We start from the raw sequence: 23,153 nt of genomic DNA on the forward strand, positions 1-23,153 counted from the left end.
TGGCAGCTTCCTAGTTTAACTATTCTTTGCCATCTGTTATTTCTATGTTGCTGAAGTGATCTAAAAATGTGGCACCCTGGGGCGAAGATTAAGCTGCCCCAACTTGGTTGTGGCTCTTAGAGCCAACACGGCATGGACAGATTGTGTATACTTGGAAAAGTCCACCGTGGGACTTTTTCATCCACTAACAAAGAAAGAGTGTTTCTTTTAGCCAAGGCTGGGGTTCTTTAATGTAACAGACACAAACCCTGAGATCCCCTCTGTGTGGGAGAGCACAGTGCTGAAATTCTAATTGATGCCAATAGGAAAATGGAATGAATAGATGTACTTTATACACATTTTCGAAGTGGGTCTATTGTGTAACATCAGGTCAGCATGTTGTTCAAAGTACTACTGAGTGTGCATTGCTATCCCCTCCCCTCCCCCCCTTCACTCCCCACCTCAGAATATCTGGCTTGAGCTATCCACTCTAAGAACTGCTACTTATTTGCCCAAGAAACCACAACACATCCCACCAAGTGCCCCTACTACCCCTGGCTTGCACATGGCCCAGAGGGGAAGGCACTGACCGGGCAGTTACTTAACCAGTGTGTCTAAACACAATCCAGACAGTCCAGCCCTGCTAGTGATAGCCCCAAGAGCCAACATCTCCCAATGAAATGACCTACCTGAAGTGGAACAGGCAAATCTGCCCATCTTAACCACTTCCTGGAATCAGCCTGCCCCCCCCCCACTGGCTCCCCCAAGTCCAAAAGACTGTAGCTGGCTTTGGGACTAGGAAAGACCAATGGCCTTCCACCCACATGATGTAATCCCCTCATTTATAAATAAAGGTCTCAGGGTCAGAACAACACAGGACATCATTCTATTGACAACCTTGCCCACACAAACATGGAGACAGTATTGAGACTTCTGGGAACTGTTTGGGGTCCAGACCTGTGATTTTTATCAGTCTGTAGGGATTTTCCAATGTGGAAACTTCTTCCCTTGATGCAGACTGGCAAGCAAATATCACTTGCAAATTATGGTCTTAAAGAGATGCCCAGAGTGCTGAGAAGTAAGTAAACTGCCCTGAGTTTGAATAACAGCAACCAGGATGTACCCAAGGGCTTCCTAACTCTAAGGTTGGCCCTCTATTCACTGTACCATGCTGTATCTCTAAATACAACATGTTTCACCTGAGTATTTCAAGGGTCTAGGCCAGGGCTGGGGAACCCATGGCCTCAAGGCCACATGGGGCCCTCTAGGTCCTCAAATGCAGCCCTTTGACTGAATCTGTGAAGTTTGGATTCAGTCAAAGGGCTACACTTGAGGACCTAGAGGGCCCCATGTGGCCTCGAGGCTGAGGGTTCCCCACCCCTGGTCTAGGCACCTCTTCCATGCTTACTAGGCTGCTCTCTCAGAGTCGCTGTAGCTGAAGACTTCATTGCCCTGTGGCTGACCTGGTGCCGAGCCTCTGAACCTGGGGAGGGTAGTACTAGGGCTTGAATCCTCAGGCACGCCAAGAGTATACTACAAGCACACAGAGACACAATATATCCGGCGTACACACACATACCACAATGCCAGGCCCCCTCAAAGCCTCGGCAGCTGGGCAACATCTGCCAGACCTTATCTCCAAGCCCCCCAACTCCTGCTGACGTGGCCTTCGAGAACCTAGGACTATAAGAAGGTATAGGAGGAGGAGGAGACACAGGAGATAGCACATGGCACAGCACTCCTGAAGCAGAGAACCCATTCAGCGGAGGCTCACATTCAAGGATGACATTTTTGTAAAAACAGCAAAGGAAGGCGAGCCTACCCTCTTTGGATTAGGTCAAGCAGATTTCAATCAAGCTGCTCATTCTTTAATATTGTTATTATCACCATCACTTTACTGTTATTAGCCTTAAGATTTCTGACTTCATTGGTAGAGTAACTCCCTCTCTGCTTCCTGACTGGCACTCCCGTGTAAGTTAGCCTGGCACAGAGGGTCACACAGCTAGCACAGATCAGAGGTGGCACGTCTGCCCAACTCTTAAGCTGCCTCTCAATTCTTTATTCTAACTAGAAACTCCCTATTTAAAAAGAAACTGCCATTACCAGGCCCTACTAAGACCCACTGACCAGCACCGGATCTCCAGTCTTCTTTTTGATGCTATCTCTTAAGCTGACAAAGCCGAAGCCTGTTCCATTTAGACCAGTGTGCATTCATTCACATAGGACAGCTAGGTAGTGTTAGATCTGCGGTCAGGAAGACTCGAGTTCAAATCTGACCTCAGACACTTCCTAGCTGTGTGATCCTGGGCAAGGCACTTAACCTCTGTCTGCCTCAATTTCTCATCTGTAAAAGGTATCAACAGATAGCTGTTACACTGTAACAACAGTGCCTCACAAGGTTGTGTAAGGATCAAATAATACATGCAGACCTTCAAGCACTATGCTGCTGCTGTTGTTGTGTCTTTCCAGTAGTGGCTGACTCTTCATGACCCATTTGGGGTTTTCTAGGGAAAGATACTGGAATGGTTTGCCATTTCCTTCTCCTGCTCATTTTACACACGAGGAAACTTGCCCAGGGTTAGTCACACAGCTAGGAAAGGTCTGAGGCCAGTTCTGAACTCTGCTCTATCCACTGAACCACCTGGCTGCTCCAAAGTGCTATATAAATGCTAGTGATCATTTGATGTTTCTCTAAGTGGGCCTATAAGGCTCAGTAGCACTAGATTTGGAGCCAGAAGGCCTGGGTTCAAATCTGGACTCTACCACTTACTGCCTGTGTGACCTTTGGTAAATCACTTAATCTTTCTGGGCCTCAGTTTCTTCATTTGTAAAAATGGGGAGGGGAGGGGAGGGATTGGACCCACTGGCCTCTCAAGTCTCTTCGAGCTTGAAATCTAAGTCCCTGTGATTTTGGGCCCCATCTATGAATATTATGTAGAAGACCTGGGTTTTCTTGAAATGCCATTTTCTGGGGGCTTCTTAGTCTCCAGAAACTGGCTGTGGTATACACAGCCTAAAGGATATTAGTGTGATAGGGAGTGAGGTGAGGGAATACCAGCAACACAAGAGTCTGGAGTAGAGAAAAACTTGTTTCCCCCCCACTCTTCTAAGGCCTACTGAAGCTAAAGATTTAAACATTTTAAATCACTTTTTTCCTTAATGAAAATAATTTTAGGGGGAAAGATTAGATTTATTCAAACTCTCTCCCCACTTCAGTCACAATACCCCCTAAATGAGGACTTGGAATATTTGTGAGAAAAAAGGAAATGAGATTCCTCAAACCTTAGCATGAAGTTCCACAAGGTAGGCCAGTCACTATCAGTCAACTAAGGCCCAGACTGGGGTTAGCTTGAACAAAGATACCCATGGTCGGTCAGAAGCTGCTGTTGAGCCCAGCTGAACATTTGACCCCTAGACCACTAGGCCCTACTTTTCATGATGAACCAGGAAGAAAAAAAGGAAGCTGAGGAAACAACAGAAATAGCCAAGTTTGGTTCTTTCTTGCAAATAGCCCACACTGGTCAGCTGCCCTATTTTGCCAATGGATATCCTAAGGCCCCAGAGACAGGAACCGGTTTTCTGGAACCATTCCTCCCCTGACTTTGGGCAGCAGCAATATTTTCAACCTTGACGGCCAGCTACTGATGTTGCAAGTCAAGGGGTCCCAAGCAACAAGCAGTTTCCTAAGGTTAGTTACAAAGGTAGTCACCACCGGAAAACGGCTAGTTCCACCCTGTACATTCTGATGAACAAAAACCAGTGCACTGGATAAGAAAACAAAGTATTCTTTTTCCAATGCCAAACATTATGGCATATTTTTGAAAGTTACTGAGTCCCGCTGAGCTAGGAAAAGATTATGAAGTTAAAGAATGTTATCTGTAAACGGCGTAGTTCTTGGCGCACCCCCCACCTCCCAAGGCTGGGAAAAATCGCACTGGAACTCCCTGCTACCTTCACCCCAATTTGTAGCAAGCTGGTAACAGGCTCAAACTGAACATTTCCAAAAGGCTCTGGCCAAGGGGGTGGGAGAAGGGAAAGAAGGGAGGTTTTCATCAGTTTAAGAATTGGAAAGGGGGCTCACACCTTCCTGCCCATTCCATTTGCTGACCACCATCTCTGCTCAGCAGGAGAGGAGGGGAGGGCCTTTCGTCTTCTAGTTTTATTTATTTATTTTTTGCTATGGTTCTGTGTCTTGAGAATAGCAGGTGGTCAATTTAAAAGGAGAGGGCAGGATACCCTCCTCTCACTACAATTCTACCTGGGAAACTGAGACCTAGATTCCCAAGGTTCATGAATACTAGTTTGTCTGCCAACAGAAACAGGCCACCAGCCTGAAGGCAACAAGCAGGCATATTTACCTGGTCAAGATGTACCTCAAATGAGGTGACTGACCCCCCCCCCCCAAATAAAAGACTTCTCTTTTTCAATTCGGGAAAGTTCCCCTCATCCACCCTGTGCAAAATACAGACAGAAGAAGCCTTTTGTGAGAGAAGCAAAGAAAAAAAAATCAAAATCCTTCTGGAGTGTTTTCCTATACAGGGTGGAAAAAAGCTCCCGAGACCCTTCCTTGCACCTTGGAGTGGGGAACCAGAATGTCCCAGACAGTAACTCCCCTCACCACTTAGTTCTTTGAAAAGCCCATGCCCAGTGGCCCCACATAGCTCCTCTGAAAGGCCTCTTAAGGGGGGATGCAGCTGGAGAGAGGCAGGGAGAGAGAGAAGAGCAGCTTTTTTCTGTGCACATACTAATTGGCATAGTTGGTACTTTTCTTTGAGGATCTGCTGCAAAGCAGGAGTCCTGGGAAAAACAAAATGAAGGCCTTTCTCTCCAAATTCAAATGCAGAACACGTAACAGAAAAACTTCCCCAATTAGTATTAATGATGCAAATAACGAGGCGTTTGCTTTTTTGCAAAGCTGCCTCTCCACTGTTACCTAAGAAACCCGGCTTGAGCTGGTCCCCATTCTCACGTGCGTCAGCTTGAGCCAATACGAAAACATGCCATTTTTTATACAGAAATCAGCAAAATGGAATATTTTCAACATGGCTCCCGGGGGAGCTTGTTTCTCGGAAATTAAAATGGGGGACACTATACAGACGGTTCCAAGGGTGTATTAAAATAAAGACATCTTCAAGAAACTCAAGATTTACATTAGAACAGCATAGGAGAAAGCAGAAGGGAAGCATGACTAGCCGAGGAAATTGAGGTGTAGAGGGTCGGAGTGATTTGATGCAGGGCACAGAGCTGGTCAGTGACAGGGCTGGCATTGCAACCCAGATCTCTCCTGACTGCCAAGCCAGGGCTCTGACCATTATAAGGATCACCTTACTCCCTTCCCCAAACAATCTACTACAGAAAACACAAACCTAGCCAAAACGCTGTTTGCTTTCAAAGGCACAGAGATTTCAAGATGGAAGGGACCTTGGAGATCCTCTAATCCTGTGCTTCTGAACTTGGGGGGATACTACCTGCTTTTGAAATATTTTATTAACTGCATTTCAACAAAATGCTTCCTTTTATGATCGATACTATGGATTTTCTTTTTGGCATTCAAAAACCCGAGCATGAGAACCGTCCATAGACTTCGCCAGACTGCCACAGGGGTCCATGTCACAAATGGGGTGAAGAAGCCCCACTCTACTCCAACCATTTAATCTTCCAGATGAGGAAACTGTAGTCCAAACAGGGAAAGTGATGGGGCCCAGGTCACGGAGGCAGCAAGTGACAAGAGCTGGGATTCAAACCCAGGCCCCCCAGCTGGGCCAGTCTAATGAGTGAGGTACCCAGAGTCCCCCCTTATGAGGCAGCCCCACAACAGGGTGTCAGGAGACAGGCCACTTCCAGCTACCACCCTGTTTTCCTTCTCTCATGGGCTGATAACCTGACCTTGCCTCTGGTTTGTTTGGTCCATTTCTTCCAGCATTTCTTTGCTTTCTTCTCCCTGCCCCCCCTTTCCTCCCTCACCCCCCACCCCCCAAGCAACCTGACTTTCATTCTGGTTGCTCCATTGAGATAGGCATAGTAGCTCTTCCCAGCTGTGTGACCCTGGGCAAATGACTTCCCCTCTCTGGGTCAAAGTTTCCTCATCCTTAAAATGGGGATAATAGGGCTGACATTCACTTACCTCAGAGCTGGTGTGAGAAAACAGAAGTCAACATAGAAATGTGAGTTATGGTTATTACTCACCTAATATCACTCACCTGTAAGCACCTAGAGCTCCGGACGGCAGATGGATGTTCTCTTTGTGTCTTTGCCACAGCTTCTTAAAGCAAACCCACAGGCACCGTGTTTGCTTGGGTTTGTTATGTTTGCTTTGGAATAGATTTTTCTATTTTTCTAAATGTCCTTTTGTCATCTGCGTGTGTTTCTCTTCTATTTCTCCCCCTTCCCTCCCCACTGAGGATTTAAATTCAACCCAATCATCATTTATTAAGCTTTACTTTCTATGTAAGGCGCAATGCTAGGTCTAGGGTCACAAAAATGAAAGATGCACGTGTCCCTGTTCTCTAGGAGCTTCTAATTCAGTGATCTGGGCGGGGGGGACGGGAGGAAGGTACATCCATCGATAAATACAAGTCAGAATGAAGAAGGTACGAGGGTATCAGCCGACATGAGTGACTGCAAGGATTTCCTGTGAAGCCATCTTCCAAGATTTGGTCCTAGACCTTCCATTTTTTTTTGGCAGAACGGTATTTATTGAAGGTCATATCATTGAACCTGTCAGCAATTCATCATAAAACTAATATATGTCTCGAGAGAAGATAGCATGAAATATTAAGGATAATCTGTAGCATTAGAATAGGAACTTGGCAGGGAGAAGAGAGGGAGGAGACAGAGGAAGGCATAAAAAGGAAATAGAAAACCCTTTCTTTGGGAAGATTACAAATTAGTTCAAGGTTTCCAGATGAGGGACCTTGGAGATCAGAGGATGGGAGATCTAGGCTTAGAGGTCGACAAATCCCCACCCCCTCATTTGACAGAGGAAGAAAATGAGGCCCGGAGAGGGGGAGGAGGGCCTGCTGAAGGTCACAGCTAGCGTGCGAGCAAGGTGACAGAAATCATAGCATATAATCCAGTTCAGATCTTGTGAAAGCAAAGTGTTCCAAGGCTGTACAGCCCCTGATTTATCAATCCCATTTACAAATGACCCACATAGAACAAGAGCCTTACTCGCTGCCTCTACTCTGTCCCGCTCCCCTCCCCCTGAAGTGTCTACTCTGGTTACTATGGGAACCAGAAAAACCTTGGCGTTTTCGGAGGCCCTGTGGGGTTCCAAAGGCCTTCTTTCCCAATAGAATCTATGGCTCTGCCTGGTCTCCGCTTGAAGGGGACTGAATCCACAGAACTGGTAGGGCCCATGGCAATAGTCTAGTCCCAGATTTCCCCCAGGCCCCCCCACATTTACTAGATGTCCCCTTCCAGCTCTCTTAGGTCCCCCGGTTTTTATGGACAAGATCTTGTCATAGCTGGGGTTGTTTTGGGGGCCCCTTTAGTTATTAAGACCTACCATTCACATCCATTAATCACCCATATGATTGTCACAATTCTATGCACTGAAGACATTACTTTATAAATTGCTATTAGAGGGCCAGAGGACCCTGGACATTGAGCTAGGAGGAGTGTTGGGGGTCTAGCACAATCTGTTTATTTTATGGGTGAGGAAACTGAGGCCCAGAGAGGTTACTGAGGCCTTACTGAAGTTACAGAGGGAGGATTTGGGGGGGGGTCAATCAATCTACAAGTATTTATCAGTGCCTACTATGTGCCAGGTACTAGAGATACAAGTACAAAGAACAGACCAATTCCTAACATCATCTAATCCCAGAGGGTGCCAAACCAGCTTACAGCACTCCCCAGTGCAGCCTGAACCACATTAAAATGTCATTGGGAAATATTTAATGAAATAAACGATACAATAAAACATAGATAACATTACATTTTAAAACAAAGTCAATATGTGGCCCTCAGGGATCCTTATGGAAGGATTAGTGGCCACTGATGGGATGGATGGTCCTCCTTTTAGAGATGAGGAAAACTGAGGCACTGCAAAAAGCAGAGTGATCTGCCAGTGGAAGGAATGCTGGATTTGGAGTCAGCAGATAGGGGTTCAACTCACAGCTCTGCCATTTATTTACTAGCTGTGTGACCTTGGATAAGTCCCCTTACCTCTCTGGGCCTCAGGTCCCTTCCCTATAAAAGAAAGTAAGGAAGGTGACCTAGCCATGACAACCCTACAAATAAATGGCCGAGACTAGCACTGAAGCCACGTCTTTGAGACTCCAAGTCTAGCACTTCAAAGTGCCATTTGTCTTGAGGGGTCTAGGGTGGTGGGTAAGGATGGAAGCCTTGGAGCACAGCCACATATGATGGGAAGACCTAGCCCTGGCCTGCTGGGAAACAAACCCAACTCAACAGTCAGAAGGGAGCTGGCTCCCAGCCAGACCTTCACTGTGGGTCCCCAACAAAAGGGGCAGTCTGGAGCCACCAACCAAAGGGCACATGTTCACTGATGTACGGGGAGCCTGCAAAGAAGCAGGGGCTGCACCCACAAATACGGACAGCAATCGTGGGTGACAGGGCCATCCTCGGATGGACTGTATGCCTCCCCTTTCCCCCAGCTCTGCTGGACTTAGGGTCAAGGGGCCTGGGTTCAAACTCCAGCCACTTGGCAGCTGGGTGACTTTCCACATGTTGCTTAACACCTCTAGGCCCAAGTGAAAAAACCAGGGGCTTGGCAAGATTCCTCCCTCCTCTAAATCTGATCGCCCACAGGTCTCAGAGGACAGAGACCACAATTTCTACTCAATGGGATCCAAGCTTGGGAATCCAGGCCTAGATATTAATTATGTGAAAGTTTGGGGCCCCTAGGGAACACACAGATAATGGCAGAGCCTGATTTCAAGGAGGCCCTCACACCCCTTCATCTTGCCCCCATTGGGATAACTCACAGATCAACGAGAACAATCCCTATAGCATTTAGCTCCCAGAGGCCCAGATGAGATAACCTCTGTAAAGGGCTTTGCAATCTAGTCATTTGAACAATCCTTTACAACAAATTGAATGGCATTGCGTGTGGTGGCTTTGATAAATGACGGAAAAATAACTGTAAAGCCTTTTCTGAGTGATGATCATTGGCAAGCAAAAGGCCCAGGCCATCCTATGGGACAGGGCAGAACAGGCTGTGCTGACCCCTTGGGTTCAAACTTTGCACCTCACCCCCACTGGCAGCTGAAGGACAAGAGAAAGAACCCAGACCAGGAGAGATAAAGAAAAAGACGAGCCACAAAAACAGGATCAAAGCATAAAATCCCCATGTCCTCCCCGTTCTGGGAGGCTCCCCCTTCCTCAAACCATCTGAGGGCACGGGCTGTGCCACACAGAGAGATGGAGCAGGCCAGCAAACCCCAGACCTTTAATAAACAAATAACTAATTAGCACATTGTGGATATGCAAATGTCACAGCTAAAGAGCCTGGAGAACACTCAGTCCCCTGCAGTCTCTGGGTTCACATTCCAACTGCTTTAGAATTTTAAGAAAGGCCCCTTTCTTTAAGGGGAGCACAGGGGTAAACTTCTACCGAGTAGTGGGTCTCATCACCAGTTCAGGATTACTCCTTAGCCAAATTAACAAAGTCTCTAAGTTCCTTAGAGGTAAACCAAAGGAGGGAAAAAAGATCAAACACTAGGAGCTGGAATGAGCCTTAGTTCAACCTCATTTTACAGATGAGGAAACTGAGGCCTGACGAGGGGAAGGGAGGGAAGTGAGATTTGAATCCAGTTCCTCTAACTTCAAAATCCACTGTACCTGCCTGACTTTGGGCTACTAATTTTCATTTGAAACTTTTTGAGAGAGAGAGAGAGAGAAAGACAGAGAGAGAGAAAGACAGAGAGAGAGAAAGAGAGAGAGAGAGAGAGAGAGAGAGAGAGAGAGAGAGAGAGAGAGAGAGAAATGGGGAACTCTGGTAGGACCAATAAGAGAAACATCTATGAAGGCAGGAAAGAAAAGGTGTTTTCAAAGGCCATTCTAGCCCCCCAAGGCATAAGGGTAAACAATTACAATAATTTGGCAGCCCAGAGGTATGTCAAAAAAAAGTAAAGGAGGAAAAAAAAATGGCATTTTTACTAAATGGGCCAAGGCCCTGTACAGAGTGACCATCTTTCATTTTTGTCCCAGAGGCCAGCAGGGCACTGTGATAAGGGAGGTGAGATGACATGCTGTACCCCACCCCCAACTACAAAGGAAGCCCATCAGATATCACCTTCCAGCCAAAGCTGGCCATTTCTAGGCAAGCGAGACAAAGTAAACCAAATGCCCTTCCCTTTGCAGGAAGATGATGGGGGAGGGGGCAGGAATGCTCCATCCAGGAGGCCTTGGCAGGCCTGCTCCTCCCAAAGGCTAATGCTATCTGGGAGTGGTGGGGGGGGGAGAAGTGGGAGCTGGGAGTCAGAAACATCTCTTTGAGTGCCATCCCACTTGCTGGCTTCCTTTCTTTTTTCCCTCCTTTCTCTTCTGCAGCTCCCACAGTGAGACCTGAGCTGAGTTGGTAAGAAAGACCCAAAGGGATGGAAAAAGAAGAAGAAATGGGAGCTATTGCCCCTACTCCCTGCTGTCCCTGAATCCTGGCAGAAAATGACAATTACATCGTGCACACCCCTTCCCCTTTACAGACAAGAAAGCAGGTTATAAAATAAATATTCTGAGCAGCCTTTTCCCCTTTCTGAAGTGGGAAAAAGTCAGAGAATTCAGGGAGAGGGACAGAAGGAGCTGCTTTGCTCCATAGAAAGCTGAGAGCTTACAGGAGTTTCAGGTTTTTCTTTTTTTCTTTCATTCCTTTTTAATCCCACACTTCTTTTATTTACTAAATGGCAAAAGACACAAAAATTATCTGTGTTGTCTTTAACGAGGCAGTAACAAAGTTATACTACATGTTTCATTCGGATTTTGCTCCCATTGAGGGGAGTCTTGGAATTGCTTCATTTTGCACTTAATGTGGCTCCTGATTTTTTGATTTGGTTTTCTTTACCCAGAACCACTTCATCTAAGTCTTCCCATACTGAAATGGAATTGCAGTCTCATCTGTCTGGATGTTCCCTCCACCGGTGCAGAAGGTAAGCTACCCTACCTTATTCCTATCCTGTGAGATCCTTAACAGGTGGCCCACCCTCTGTCCTAGAGGCCTGATATCATGAAGATATTCGTGGGGCCCCCAGGCTGTCCACTGAGCTTCAGGTTTCTTAAACAGATGTGGTGATCAGCTGGCCCATGAGGTGAATGTGCAAGTGTTCATGCTCACATGCATGTGTGTATGTGTTTGTGGGTTTTTTGGGGGGTAATGGTGTCAGGGGATGATAAAACACCATTAGTTCCATTTTTTCTGCCTTCTACTTCAACCTTTTGGTGCCAAATAGCTAAAGAACAGAAATGTCAGATGAGTTTTTGTAAAACTTAAAATGTGTGGTCTGCTGTGCTGATCTCAATGCAACACAGGACATCTCTGTGCCCACAATGCCTGCCATGGTACCCTGTACCTAGTTAGTTCCTATGGAGTGTATCACCAATTTTGAATTATGCCTCTACCAAATTAATGGAGTTTTCCTACTTACTTAAGCAGCAGAAGTAAGCTGTAAGAAAAAAGAAAATCAGTTAAGAGAAACAGAGCTACCACAGCCAGAAAAAAATACGCGCAAGACCCCAGATGCTGGGGATAAAAACAATGAAAACAATCCAATGTCTTACTCTCAAGGAGCTTACAATCCAATCCCCTAGGAAGACATAAGCCATATATACAAATAACTTGAATACAAATTAGGATGTTACCATTACACAGGAGAGATTCAAGAGTAATGAAAAAATGAATAATGGATTGCTTGACATGGGGGGAAGAGGGTGGGGGGTCATGGAGGAGGTGGGATTTGAGCTGGAACTTGAAAGAATGGGAGGATTTCAAGAGCTGAAGAGGTAGAGGAAGCAGACTTAGGGACAGCAAATGACTAGTGATTCAGACCGACTGGACTTGGGGAGAAGAGAAGGGAAATGGTTATGAAATTAGCCTGGAAGGGTGACTGAAGAGTAGTCAGGTACAGAAGGCAAGGGGAGAAAGTGAAAGGGTGTGGCAAGCAGTAGCCAATGCTGCAGAAAGGTCAAGTAGGATCTGGCACATAAGAGGGCACCGGAGCCTTTGGATAGAACAGTGGCCAATCCATGGAGAAGCTCTGCAGGAAGGGGTAGAGAAGCAGGACAGAAGTTTGAGGGGATGGCAAGATTATGGGATGGATTGGGGGGAAAGGGAATGACAGAGACCAGAGCCTGTCTTTCGGGGTGATGGATCCAGTAGAGAGGGAGGGATTGAAAATGTGAAAGCAGGGTAACTTGGGGGTTTGAGTGGTCCTGGAGAGTATGATAGAAAATCAAAGGTTGCAGTGAAGTTAGAAGGCATGACTTTGTAGTGTATACACTTAGCAGGGTCCCCCAATTTCCTCCAAACATCCTCAGTTGCCTTGGTCTAACACAAAAGGCTTTGCTAACCAACACATTTAGCCAATCCTTAATGCTTGTCCTGGTAGTCATCCCATTCCCTTCCCCTACCTCCATTTCCTTCTTTCTACCTCAGTCCTCAAGTTCAATGTCTATTTCCTCCCTTCCCCCAGGGCACTGAAGTACACCCTAAAATCAAAATCAAAAAGCTCGAAGGGCCTTTAGAGATCCATCTAGTGACTATGCCGACAACCTCAATTCAAAGCTAAAAGCAATTTTTTTTTTTTGGTAAACAAGTCGGGTTCATTTTCTTCCCTGTCCTAGCCTCGTTGGCATGGCAACCAAAGAGCCCTTTTTCTATTGTTTGGTGAAGTCAGAGCCCAGTCCAGTGACAGCCCAGCCCAGACAGCCGCCTTTTTTGCTTCTAATGTCCCTTGGTTCCTTAGTTGATCATTAGGGCTTAGACAATGAGTGAGAGTCTCGGTAAGAATTAGGATTGTGGAGATCAGAGAACGTCAGAGCTGAAAGAGACCTTGGTTCTCTAGGCCCTTCCTACGTTTGACAGGGGAGGAAACTGAGGCCCAGAGGGGTTCAATGACTTGCCCAAGGTCACACAGGCAGGAAGTGGCAGAGCCAGAATTCGCACACAGGCTAGATTAATTAGAGCAGTTTGAAATTTAAATTTGGGAGAGGGAATCGCGTAAAATAAGCCAGGCAGGGAGAGGAGGGGCGGCCAACCAGGCAGGGAAGGAAGGCTGGCTCCCAGATTCAGCACTAAGTCCTTAAGGAGCCCCCAACAACCTTAATGCTTGGGACACCCCAAATTATCCAGCGCCACCGTGGTGTTAGGATGCTCGCAAAAGCTGACCTCCAGGAAGCCTGGCCTCGCCCACTACCAAAAGGCTCCCTCCGGCTCCCCGTTGGGCCCAAGTCCCCCTCCCTGCCGGGCCCAGGTCCCCCTCCCGCTCCCCCTGCCCATCTCGCCCCGCCCCTCGTCCCTGACACCGGCCAGACGGCCTCCAGCAACGACTCTTACTCGTCACTGTAAGGGGTCTGGCAGCTCCGCTCCGGCCCGATCGTCCGGGGGGGGGTTCTGGCTCCGGCTCCGGCAAAGGCTCGCTCCCTGGCTGGGGTTATACCGTGAATTCTAACTTCCTACGCTTCCCTCGGGTATCCACCGGCCTCCAGCCAAATAGGCAGAGAATCGGCCGAGGCTTTCCCGGCCCGCCAATTGGCCCGGCTCCCCACAGGTATAACCAATCGCGGACTAAGCCCGCCTCACGCCGGATGTCACAGGTCTATCCCCCGGGTGCGTCCGAACCCCCTAGCCTATCGCGAGCAAGAACCGCCTTAATGGACGTTCACCTTTCAGCCCATAGGAAACACTAAAGAGACACGAGAAGGAGCCAATGGGAAACCAGACCTCTGGCTTCTGTAGGATGATGTCGATTCCCTCCGCTCCAGTGAGGACCTGATCTTGAGCTCCAGGGGCGGTGGGAGCAGCCGCAGGAGGGGTGTGTGTATGTGTGTGTGTGTGTGTGTATGTGTGTGTGGTTTTTTTTTTGTGTGTGTGTGTGTGTGTGTGTGTGTGTGTGTGTGTGTGTGTCTGAGAGCAGGGGGCGGAGCCTGAGCGGAAAGGCGCGGGCGGGGCGGAGCCAAGGCAAGAGAGGGGGCGGAGCGACAGGGGTTTAGTTGCCGCCTGAGGGGCTTCGAGACTCAGTGTCTGCGCGTTAGCCGTCGGGAGCGGAGGCATGGTGAGTGCGGCTACTCCCCCTCCTGCCCCCCAATTCCCTCTGGATCCCACTCCGTGGCCCGGCCGGGCCGTGGTCTTGTCTTTTCCTTGGCCCTGGTGGGGAACTCTCTTCTGGCCTCCCTTCCCTTTCCTGCCCCCGGTGCCCCCACCGCCACCACCTCCACCACCACCGCTGCCGCCGCCGCCGCCTCAGCCCCGGTGGGGCCTGCTCCCCCTGCGCCCGGCCCGGAGCCTCGGCGTCCCCACTGTGGCTTGGCCCCCCGAGCGCGGGGACCCCGTTGCTTGGTCAACCCCCTGGTCTGTGGCCGGGCCCTTCCCAGCCCGGCCTGCTGGCCGCCCAGTGGCCACCCGGCCCCCAGCCCGGCCCATCGCCCGGCCCGCCTCCTCCCGACCCGCTGCTCCCTCCCTCCCCCCTGACGGGATCTGGTCGGCCTACTTTCCCCCACCCCAGGCCAGGTAGGTGTCGAGCGGTCGCGCTTTTTCCCTTGCTCCCCGATCCCCCGCGGTCCCTCCTCCCCGATTCCCCAATCTCCCCCGCTCCCCGCCTCCGCCCCCCTCCCTTCCCCTGCCGCCTCCTTCTCGGCTCCCGCTTCTCTTGCCGCTCCTTTTTCCCCCTCAATCCTTTCCTTGCCTTTGCAGATCCCTTGGGTGCTCAGCTTGGGGTGGGCCCTGGGGAGGGCGGGGTTGTGTGTGTTGGGGGGAGACGGTGGGAGGGGGGCGCTGCAGCTTCGGAGCCTCCGGGGAACTGGGTGTGGGAGGCGGGGGCGGGGCACGGGAGGACGTTATCGATTGCTGTGGTGAGGGGAGGGGGGCGCGGGGGCTACTGGCTGCCTTAATTTCCCCAGAAATTTTCCCTGGGCTAATGTCGCCCAAATGGAATGATCCAAACTGCTTTATCTTTTGGTTCTGAATGGTTTCTGATGTGAAAGGGAGCTTCCTCTGTGTAATGATTGTATTGATTTGAATTTAACTTGGGAGGAGAGATGTATTTTTTTATTTGATTTTGAACAAGCTCCTGATAATAGTGGGCTTTGAGCCTCCAGCAGAAAGGCAGGGTACACCTGTTTTAACCCTCTGATAAGCTCTGCTATTTGGCGTTTGATGTGGGCAGCATCATGGTTTTCCTTAGATTTAGAAATGGCTGCCAAATCTAAGCGGGAGCAAAGAAAGCCCAGCAATCCTTATTTCAGTGTGAACAGGTAGCTCTGGAACTTTCCACCAGAGCACGCTAAAAGATGGGTGCCAGATAAGTGTCCTTGCATGTGAGTAAACTGTTAGGCAGAAATGCAGTAAATAAATTGCAAGGGAGCCAGGCATCACAGAACTTAATAACCCCAGCAGAGTGAAAGGGATAAAATAGTATCGATTTTGGTGTGAGTGGGGATGTGTGCAGAGATATACTGAAACATAGTTTCAGTGGGTGGAATTGCCACCCACCCTCACCACAATCACAAGCAAAAAAAGAAAATGGTTCAGTTCAGAGATCTATCACCATCATTGTCATAGTGCAGTAGGTACAGGTGCTCCCCAATAAATTTTCTAGTAACATATATGAGTTTGAATCCTGTCGTGGGTCTTGGCAGAGACTATAGACCACAGGAAGGAGAAGCTCTTAAGATTCTGGGAAAATGAAACACAAAATTCCATGTGAAGGTTTGTCAGGGTGACAAGGCTAAAATTCAAAAGAGATGATCAATATGAAGGTTTCTTTGACACTAGGTAAAATTATGAAAATGACTTTTGAAAAAAATTGCAATCCTGTGTCCCTACAATGCAATTTAAGATCACTTGTTCTTTTATTATTGTTTTAAAGGCCAGTACCATCAAGAAGCCAAACCTGGGCTCCGCCCCCCCAAGAAAGAAGATGGGACCCAAACCCGAACTCACAGAGGACCAGAAACAAGAAATTAGAGAGGCATTTGATCTCTTTGATACAGATGGAACCGGGACAATAGATGTTAAGGAGCTCAAGGCAGGTTCATTAAAGTACCAGCTGTAAGAGCTAACCTGGGAAAAGCACATAGAGTCCGAGAGAAATAATTTATTACACTAAATAAAAAAAACCCCATCAGTGTCTGTGTTTTCACTGAGTAATTATGCTTAAATATCTCTACTTGGGGGTGGTAAAGAATAAAGGGGGATTCTTTCCATTTTAATTCTCCCTTTCCATTTCTGAACTGATACAGAGTACTCTGGAGTTGTCTTTCTTGCCTTGCTTTACCCCCTTCTTTTTTGCTACTTGGTGTACTACATTCTCTTTTCTGCCCAAAGTGTCGGTCACAGGTATCATTGGTACCGTTCCATTTTTCTGTGCGCCCCCCAAACCCTGTTAAGTAAGGTTAATTGAAAGTGTGATTTGCTTACTATTAGAAGCTCCAATTCATAGTGCCACTTTTGCCCCTAAGTATCTTTGGGACTCCTGTCTTTTGTTGAAATAATTATTTAGCCTATTTTTGATGTAGGTGGCCATGAGAGCTCTGGGCTTCGAACCCAAGAAAGAAGAGATCAAAAAAATGGTATCTGACATTGACAAGGAGGGGACGGGGAAAATCAGTTTCAATGACTTCTTGGCTGTGATGACTCAAAAAATGGTAAGTTAGCCAACACAGTCAACATAACCTCTGTGCAGCATGGGACATCTAGATGTGGATATCACTCCCTTAAAGTGGAGCTAACTAAGACAGGGGAGCCTGAGTCATGGCACCATAGATTTAGAGCTGGAAAGGAACCTTAGAGGCCACCTAGTCCAACCCCATCATTTTGCAAATGGAATAGATAGTGCTTCTGACTGAAGAGAAGGGGACTTGCATTCTACTCCTATTCTCCTGTGACTTGGAGAAGTCAGTTTTGTCATCTAAAGTAAGGGAAGGAATATTTGCCACTACCACTTTTATATTTAGTTATTGTCATGGTAGCATTTCATACTTTAATGGCAGCTAAATCTGAATTTTGGGAATTGAGAGCTTATACGCTCTTGTATCTTACTTTTAACATATAAGATTACAATTGCTTTAGGAAAACTCATAGGGAGAATTTTAGTAATGTCAGATTTCCTCAAACCTGAAAAATGTATTTCTGTAGCTGGAGGCAAAGGAAAGAAAGGGAAATAAGCTAGGGTACTGGAGGGTGGTACCCAAGCACCTCCCAGGGGACCTCCCAAACAGCCTTGCTGTCAACCCTCAGAATCGAGAAGCCTGGAAAGACCCCTTAAGATAAAGGCCAGAACTTGGCATTTTTGTGGGGTGTGAGTACTGTTCTATGTGGTCATGCCCTTTGAATGAAATGGGCAGTACTTAGCCAGTCAATTTCACAAACAGGTTGGAAGATTAATAGGGGCTATAGTTTGATTGGTGAGAAATAGATTAGGATAAAAGCACGGGAAAAGGTAGGAGAAGAGAATATTTTGACACAATTTATCATTTTACAACAGTGCTTTCTATTGCATTTTTCTCAATGTTTCTGTAAGACTATAGAAGAGGACTTTGGGGTGACTACAGGTTGCTAGGACTAAGATACTTCCTTACTTGTGTGTGGTTTAATTTTTAAGGCTGAAAAGGATACCAAAGAAGAAATTCTGAAGGCTTTCAGACTCTTCGATGATGATGAAACCGGAAAAATCTCCTTCAAGAACTTAAAACGTGTAGCCAGAGAGCTAGGGGAAAACCTCACTGATGAGGAACTGCAGGTTTGTAGTAGATGAGTCTGGAATTCCAAATTCTTGGCTTCTGACCTTGTGGTAGGTTTTATTTGTGAGAGCTTCAGTCCTGTACTGTTGGTCTTTGCTGACCACCTAACGCTTTTTGTCCAGCTGTTCCCTTACCTACCAGTGGGTAAGTATGGCTAGCTCCCATCCAGCCTTTGCCTTCTTTCACATACCTCACCCTGATTGGTAAGGTCCCCATTTTCTACCCACCTTTACTATCTTTCTCAATTCTATCTTGCCTATTTCTTCATATATTTTCTGAATACATTTCTGTGCTCATGTGTGTCAGTGAACTGTGTGCATGCTGATGTGAACTATTTTACAGATTATTGGAGAATTAATGTAATATTAACACCTTCTCATTAGGCTGAGGTAGTCACCTTTGTATTCCTAGCACCTACCATGATGCCTTGTGTGGTGTTACTAAAAGGTTGTTAAAGTTAGCTCCCTCAATTGGAAGAAATACTCTTGTTCTCATCTGCCTCCCAAACAAATGCTTATTGACTACTTGAGTAAATCTTCCCTTTTCCTCTGACCAATAGAAACATGGCACTGAAGGTGGGTTGGGGAGATGACAGCAGTCCCGGGGCCTATATTTGTCACCTTTCATTTATACTTTGAACACAATTTAAAACTTGGCCTATGACTGAAAAATCTTGACTGTACATTGTACCCTCTTCTTCCTCTTCTCTATTCTTCCTCTTCCCCCAGAAAAGTTAGGGTTTCTTTTTGAGACTCAGTTAAATAAGACAGGAATGTACGGTTGTTGGGCTTGTACACTAAGTCTCAGGACCCATCAGGTGCAGTGGATTCACTGTACGATACAGGTGAGATTATCTTACATGGTCCATTTGGTGTTTGAATGGGGATCCAAAATGCATCTACTTAGTCTCCTTTACGACAGACAACATTTATAAATTACAACAAAAAAAGCTTTAGAGCTTTTACATTTGATACTAAGACCTTTCAAAAATTAATATAATGGAAACCACTTTTAAGAAATCCACCCCCCTCCCTTTGAGGCTGCTCTTCTCTGGCTGGGGGTCAGAATACGATGAGGCTGTGGGATCAAGAGTTTGTGCTCCATGCAAAGCGGTAGGCTTTGCCAAGTTTCCTGGCCACGTTCCACCCATAAACCTATCTAGTCACCTCACAAACATGAGCTTTGGGTCATAAAGAGAAAACGAGAGGCTAGGTCATTGTGAAGCCATCACCTTTGTAGGGGACCTGATGGAGAGAGGGAATGTAGGGAAGTACATGAACATTCACAAAGAAAAGGGGAACAAAAAAAAGTAAAGGCAAAACTCGAGTTCCCAAATGGTGACTGAGGTCAGCTGCCAAGAGAAGATCTGCTGAGAATTCAATGGGGTGGGGTTGCAGGGTCTCAAACTACTGGCTATTAGACCCTGTTTTGGTGAAGTAGAGAATGGCTGAGCTAGCAGGTGCCTTGGAGTGAGATCCAAGCTTGACCCCTTCCTTTTATAGAAAGGGAAACTGAAGTCCAGAGGAGAGGTACTTGTCCAAGGCCTCGGAGCAAATGGCTCAGCCGCATGTCTTCTGAGGTCCAGTCTGGCTTTTCCGCCTCGCTGTCTCCCATAGCTCAGTTTCATTTAGTTCACTGTACAATTCAAACCAGCTCATGGGGGTTTTTAAAGAAAAATGTATTTTTAAACACTTGGGAGCCAAACATTCCATTCAATAAGGATTTATTAAGTACTTTTTATGTGCTTAGTGCTAGAGATAGAAAGACAAAACCAAAATAGCCCCCGCCCTCTCGGACATTAAATATCAGTGGCGGTTTAAATAAAGCCCTTGATTGAGGAAAATTTAGGAAAAGGCAGCTTTTTTCAGTAGTTAAGAAAAAAATTACTGCCCAATTAAGTGAAAATATTTGTAAATTAATGCCAGTCCTTAATTTGGAATGTAGATAGCAACTTTAGATATGCATTTCAATTTAAGTTTAGGGTTAGCCTAAAACCATTGCCTTTCCCTAGGTTTCAGTATTTTGTATTTAGAGGATGTAAATTTTACATTAATTGAGAGGAATCATGGTGCAGTGGGAAGAGATAGCTTATCCGGAGGACCAGGGTTTCGCCATTCTTCAATCTGTGCTGCTGTGTGTGAATCACTTAGTCTCTGGGATTTTGAGTTCTCAAATGTAGAGTGAGGGCGTTGGACTAGATAACCTCGAAGATACCTTCTATATCTCAGCCTTTAATACCCATCATCACATATCCAATATTATCCTCATTTTGTAGATGAAACTGGTATGACTTTTGTTTCCCCAAAGGTCACCCACTTGGTTGGCCCAATGCTTCCCCTCTCTTCCCATCATACACTCAGTGCTACTTTGTTTTTTATTGAAATCCTTTTGTGTGACCTCCCTTAGATCTTTAATGGTTCAGTCTAATCTACCACCTGAATCCTTACAGGAAATGATTGATGAAGCTGATCGAGATGGTGACGGAGAAGTCAACGAACAGGAGTTCCTGCGGATCATGAAAAAGACCAGCCTCTATTGAGGTCAATGTCTCTTCCCCTTTTGCAGGCACATACAAATAGATTTACTGGTTATGAAGGTTCCTTGTTTTCATTTTTTGAGGCATCACTATAGTACATAGAGGCTGATTTTCCCCTTCCACTAATTTATCTAGATAATTATATTGGCAAATACCTGATTGAACTGTATGTTTTCTAAAGAATTCTAAAAAAGTAGTTCTAGATAATACACCTTGTCAATGGAGTCTCCAATTCAGATCCCGCTAGGCTTAAGGATGGGGGCCTAAAACTCCCCTCCTCCCCCACCCTTTTGCCTGGCATCTCTTCTTTCATTCATGAATATTACACCAAACCCCAGAGCAAAATTCAAGTGTTATGGCCACCAAAGTGGGAACAAAGAATATCTCCTTTAAGGTGCTGGTTCCCTTATCACCTTGCTTCCATCATCTCTTCCCCCTGCCATGCTCAGGTGTATGATACAGCAGGACCATGTGATTGGCTTGTAGGCCACCATTCCAGGCCATTTTTTCCCTCCCTCTTCCATTCACCCCTTTGATTTTCATTGACTTAGCTCTTTTAAGAAGAAACTAGCTTACCAACTTCTTTGTTGTGTCTGAAACACACCGACATACTTATTGTCTTGTGGAGGGCTTGGAATGTTCCATGGCATCATCCTCTCCAGTCAGTGCTGGGGTAGCTGCATCTAGCTCATCCACTTTGTGTGTCATCCTGGCAAATGCTCTTTCCTTTTCCCAGGCCAGGCCACCAAATGAAAAGAAGCTAAATGTAATGTTAGCCTAAGAAAATCGTAAATAGCATAGGTTGGCTTAATACTAATGTTAAAAAACCACACAAATAAGCATTTCCTTAGTTCATAAGCTTTAAGGGCTTAGTTGCTTTGAAAATTGGGGTGGGTGGGGCGGGTCGTGTTTCAAGTATTTAGCAAAGCCGTTTTCCCTTTTCCCTGCTTGGAAGGAAGGGAACTGGCTATTGTTGTCTTCATTAGAAATCTAATGTAACCGTGGCCATTTTCTACTGATTTTGTCACAAGTTCCTCTTTACTGGTTAGCTCTAAGAACCTTTGGTTCTTATTAGTCCATGACTTTCTCCTCTGATGTATGGACACTGACCACCGAGTGTCCCACATGGGTAGTTTGACACACTACTTTGTAACTCCCAGTGGTCTGTTCTGTGTTGATGCTATTTATTTTCTCTGTTGTGAATAAAGTCTTTCTTGTTTTAAAAGTTCTGGTCTTTGAGTATGAGTTACTTGGACTTGAGATTTATATTTGACCAATTATGTTGAAGGTGGCTTTACGGAACAGGATATAATATTAGCTAGGGTGGGCCTTATTACTTTCCTGGGGCAAGTGACTTTTGTAGGACAAGGGGACCACATTCTGGGATGGGTCATTCCCCTAAAACAAGAGAAGGGGAATCCTAGAGGATTTCCTAGAGGAATCTTAGCTGATTTTAAGGCACTCAGTCCCTATTAGGGTAGAAAGTACACCTCTGGGTTTAGGCTGTCCCATGACAAAGTGAGCAGCATGGACTGTGCTGGTCCCTCCAGTCTCTGTAGCTCCAGCACAGGGCCTTGCACAGAGTAGACATTACACTAACTGAATGGAATGCACACCATATTGAATCTTGGCATTGAAGGAACCTTAGAGTTCCTCTGATTCCACTTACTTAGTATCTACTGCAGGAATCTTCCTATACAGTCCTTGGCTGTGGCTGGCCATCTCTTAGGGGAAGCTCAGGCAAAGGTTGCTGCCGTAAAGCCACCAATCAACCATTAGAACCTTGGACAGAATTTTTTAAAAACAAAATTTTATTGATAACGTGCTTCTACTTCACCTATGTTTTCCACTTTCACACCAGAGAGAACTAGCTCTTATAATAGTTTTTTAGGAGAGGAGGAAAAATGGTGAAGCAGAACTAACCTTTGTAATGAACAAAGACCAAACCTGGACAAGCAGCAGACGGAGGAAAGATACAAAGGAACTAACATGGCTCTCCTTACCCAGCAGCCACTTTTAAAAGGGAGGAGCATAGCATGGTGGGTACAGATTGGTGGTCAAGTCCTGACTGACAGATGACCCCAGTAAGTCACCAGGCAAATTGCAAATCTGGGTCACCACTATACTGTCCCCCACCAGAACCCCTCCCCCCCACAAATTAGCAGGCTGTGTTGCTCAAGGACATTGAATTCACTGGGAATATAGCAAAAAAGATTTTTATTTGGATTCTTTGTAAGAACAGATCAGATAAATGGCCAAAGGATAAAAACAGGCAGTTTTCAGATGAAGGAATTAAAGCCATCTATGGTCATCTGAAAAAATGCTCTAAATCACTATTGATTAGAGAAATGCAAATTAAAACAACTCTGAGGTACCACCCCACACCTATCAGATTGGCTAATAATGACAGAAAAGGAACATGATAAATGTTGGAGATGTGGGAAAATTGGGCCACTAACATACTGTTCGTGGAGTTTTGAAGTGATCCAGCCATTCTAGAGAGCAATTTGGAACTGCCCAAAAGGCAATCAAATTGGGCCAAAGAGATCAAAGAAAATGCAAAGGACATAAGTGTATAAAAATATTTCTAGCAGCTCTTTTTGTGGTGGCAAAGAAATGGAAATTGAGGAGATGCCCATCAATTGGGGAAAGGCTGAACAAGTTGTAGTATATGAATGTAATGGAATACTATTGTGTTAAAAGAAATGATGAGCAGGCAGATTTC

The 23,153-nt window shown here is 46.2% G+C and overlaps 2 protein-coding genes across 5 annotated transcripts in view; one reads left to right on the plus strand and one right to left on the minus strand.

The window, feature by feature from the left end:
- NSDHL (NAD(P) dependent steroid dehydrogenase-like) overlaps positions 1-13,895 on the minus strand; it is a 37,957-nt gene extending 24,062 nt beyond the window's left edge. The window contains exon 1 of one of the 3 annotated variants that reach the window (XM_036739897.1): positions 13,490-13,686. The gene's annotated coding sequence lies outside the window, so the exon portion shown is untranslated. Of the gene's footprint in view, positions 1-13,489; positions 13,687-13,876 lie in introns of those variants that run through there. The other 2 variants (XM_036739896.1, XM_036739899.1) reach the window with 2 other exon arrangements.
- On the plus strand, positions 13,826-21,653 carry CETN2 (centrin 2). 2 transcript variants are annotated; one of them, XM_036739901.1, is made up of 5 exons: positions 13,826-14,662; positions 16,020-16,178; positions 16,669-16,797; positions 17,754-17,891; positions 20,342-21,653. In XM_036739901.1, exons 2-5 carry the CDS (start codon positions 16,071-16,073, stop codon positions 20,429-20,431), a joined length of 465 nt encoding a protein of 154 aa, XP_036595796.1. In that variant the 5' UTR covers positions 13,826-14,662; positions 16,020-16,070; the 3' UTR covers positions 20,432-21,653. The 2 variants fall into 2 exon arrangements, with proteins under 2 accessions (XP_036595796.1, XP_036595795.1); XM_036739900.1 differs by having other exon boundaries at positions 14,103-14,207.
- Positions 21,654-23,153: the final 1,500 nt, after the last annotated feature.

Source organism: Trichosurus vulpecula, chromosome X (assembly GCF_011100635.1).
Source record: "Trichosurus vulpecula isolate mTriVul1 chromosome X, mTriVul1.pri, whole genome shotgun sequence".
Taxonomy (NCBI): domain Eukaryota; kingdom Metazoa; phylum Chordata; class Mammalia; order Diprotodontia; family Phalangeridae; genus Trichosurus; species Trichosurus vulpecula.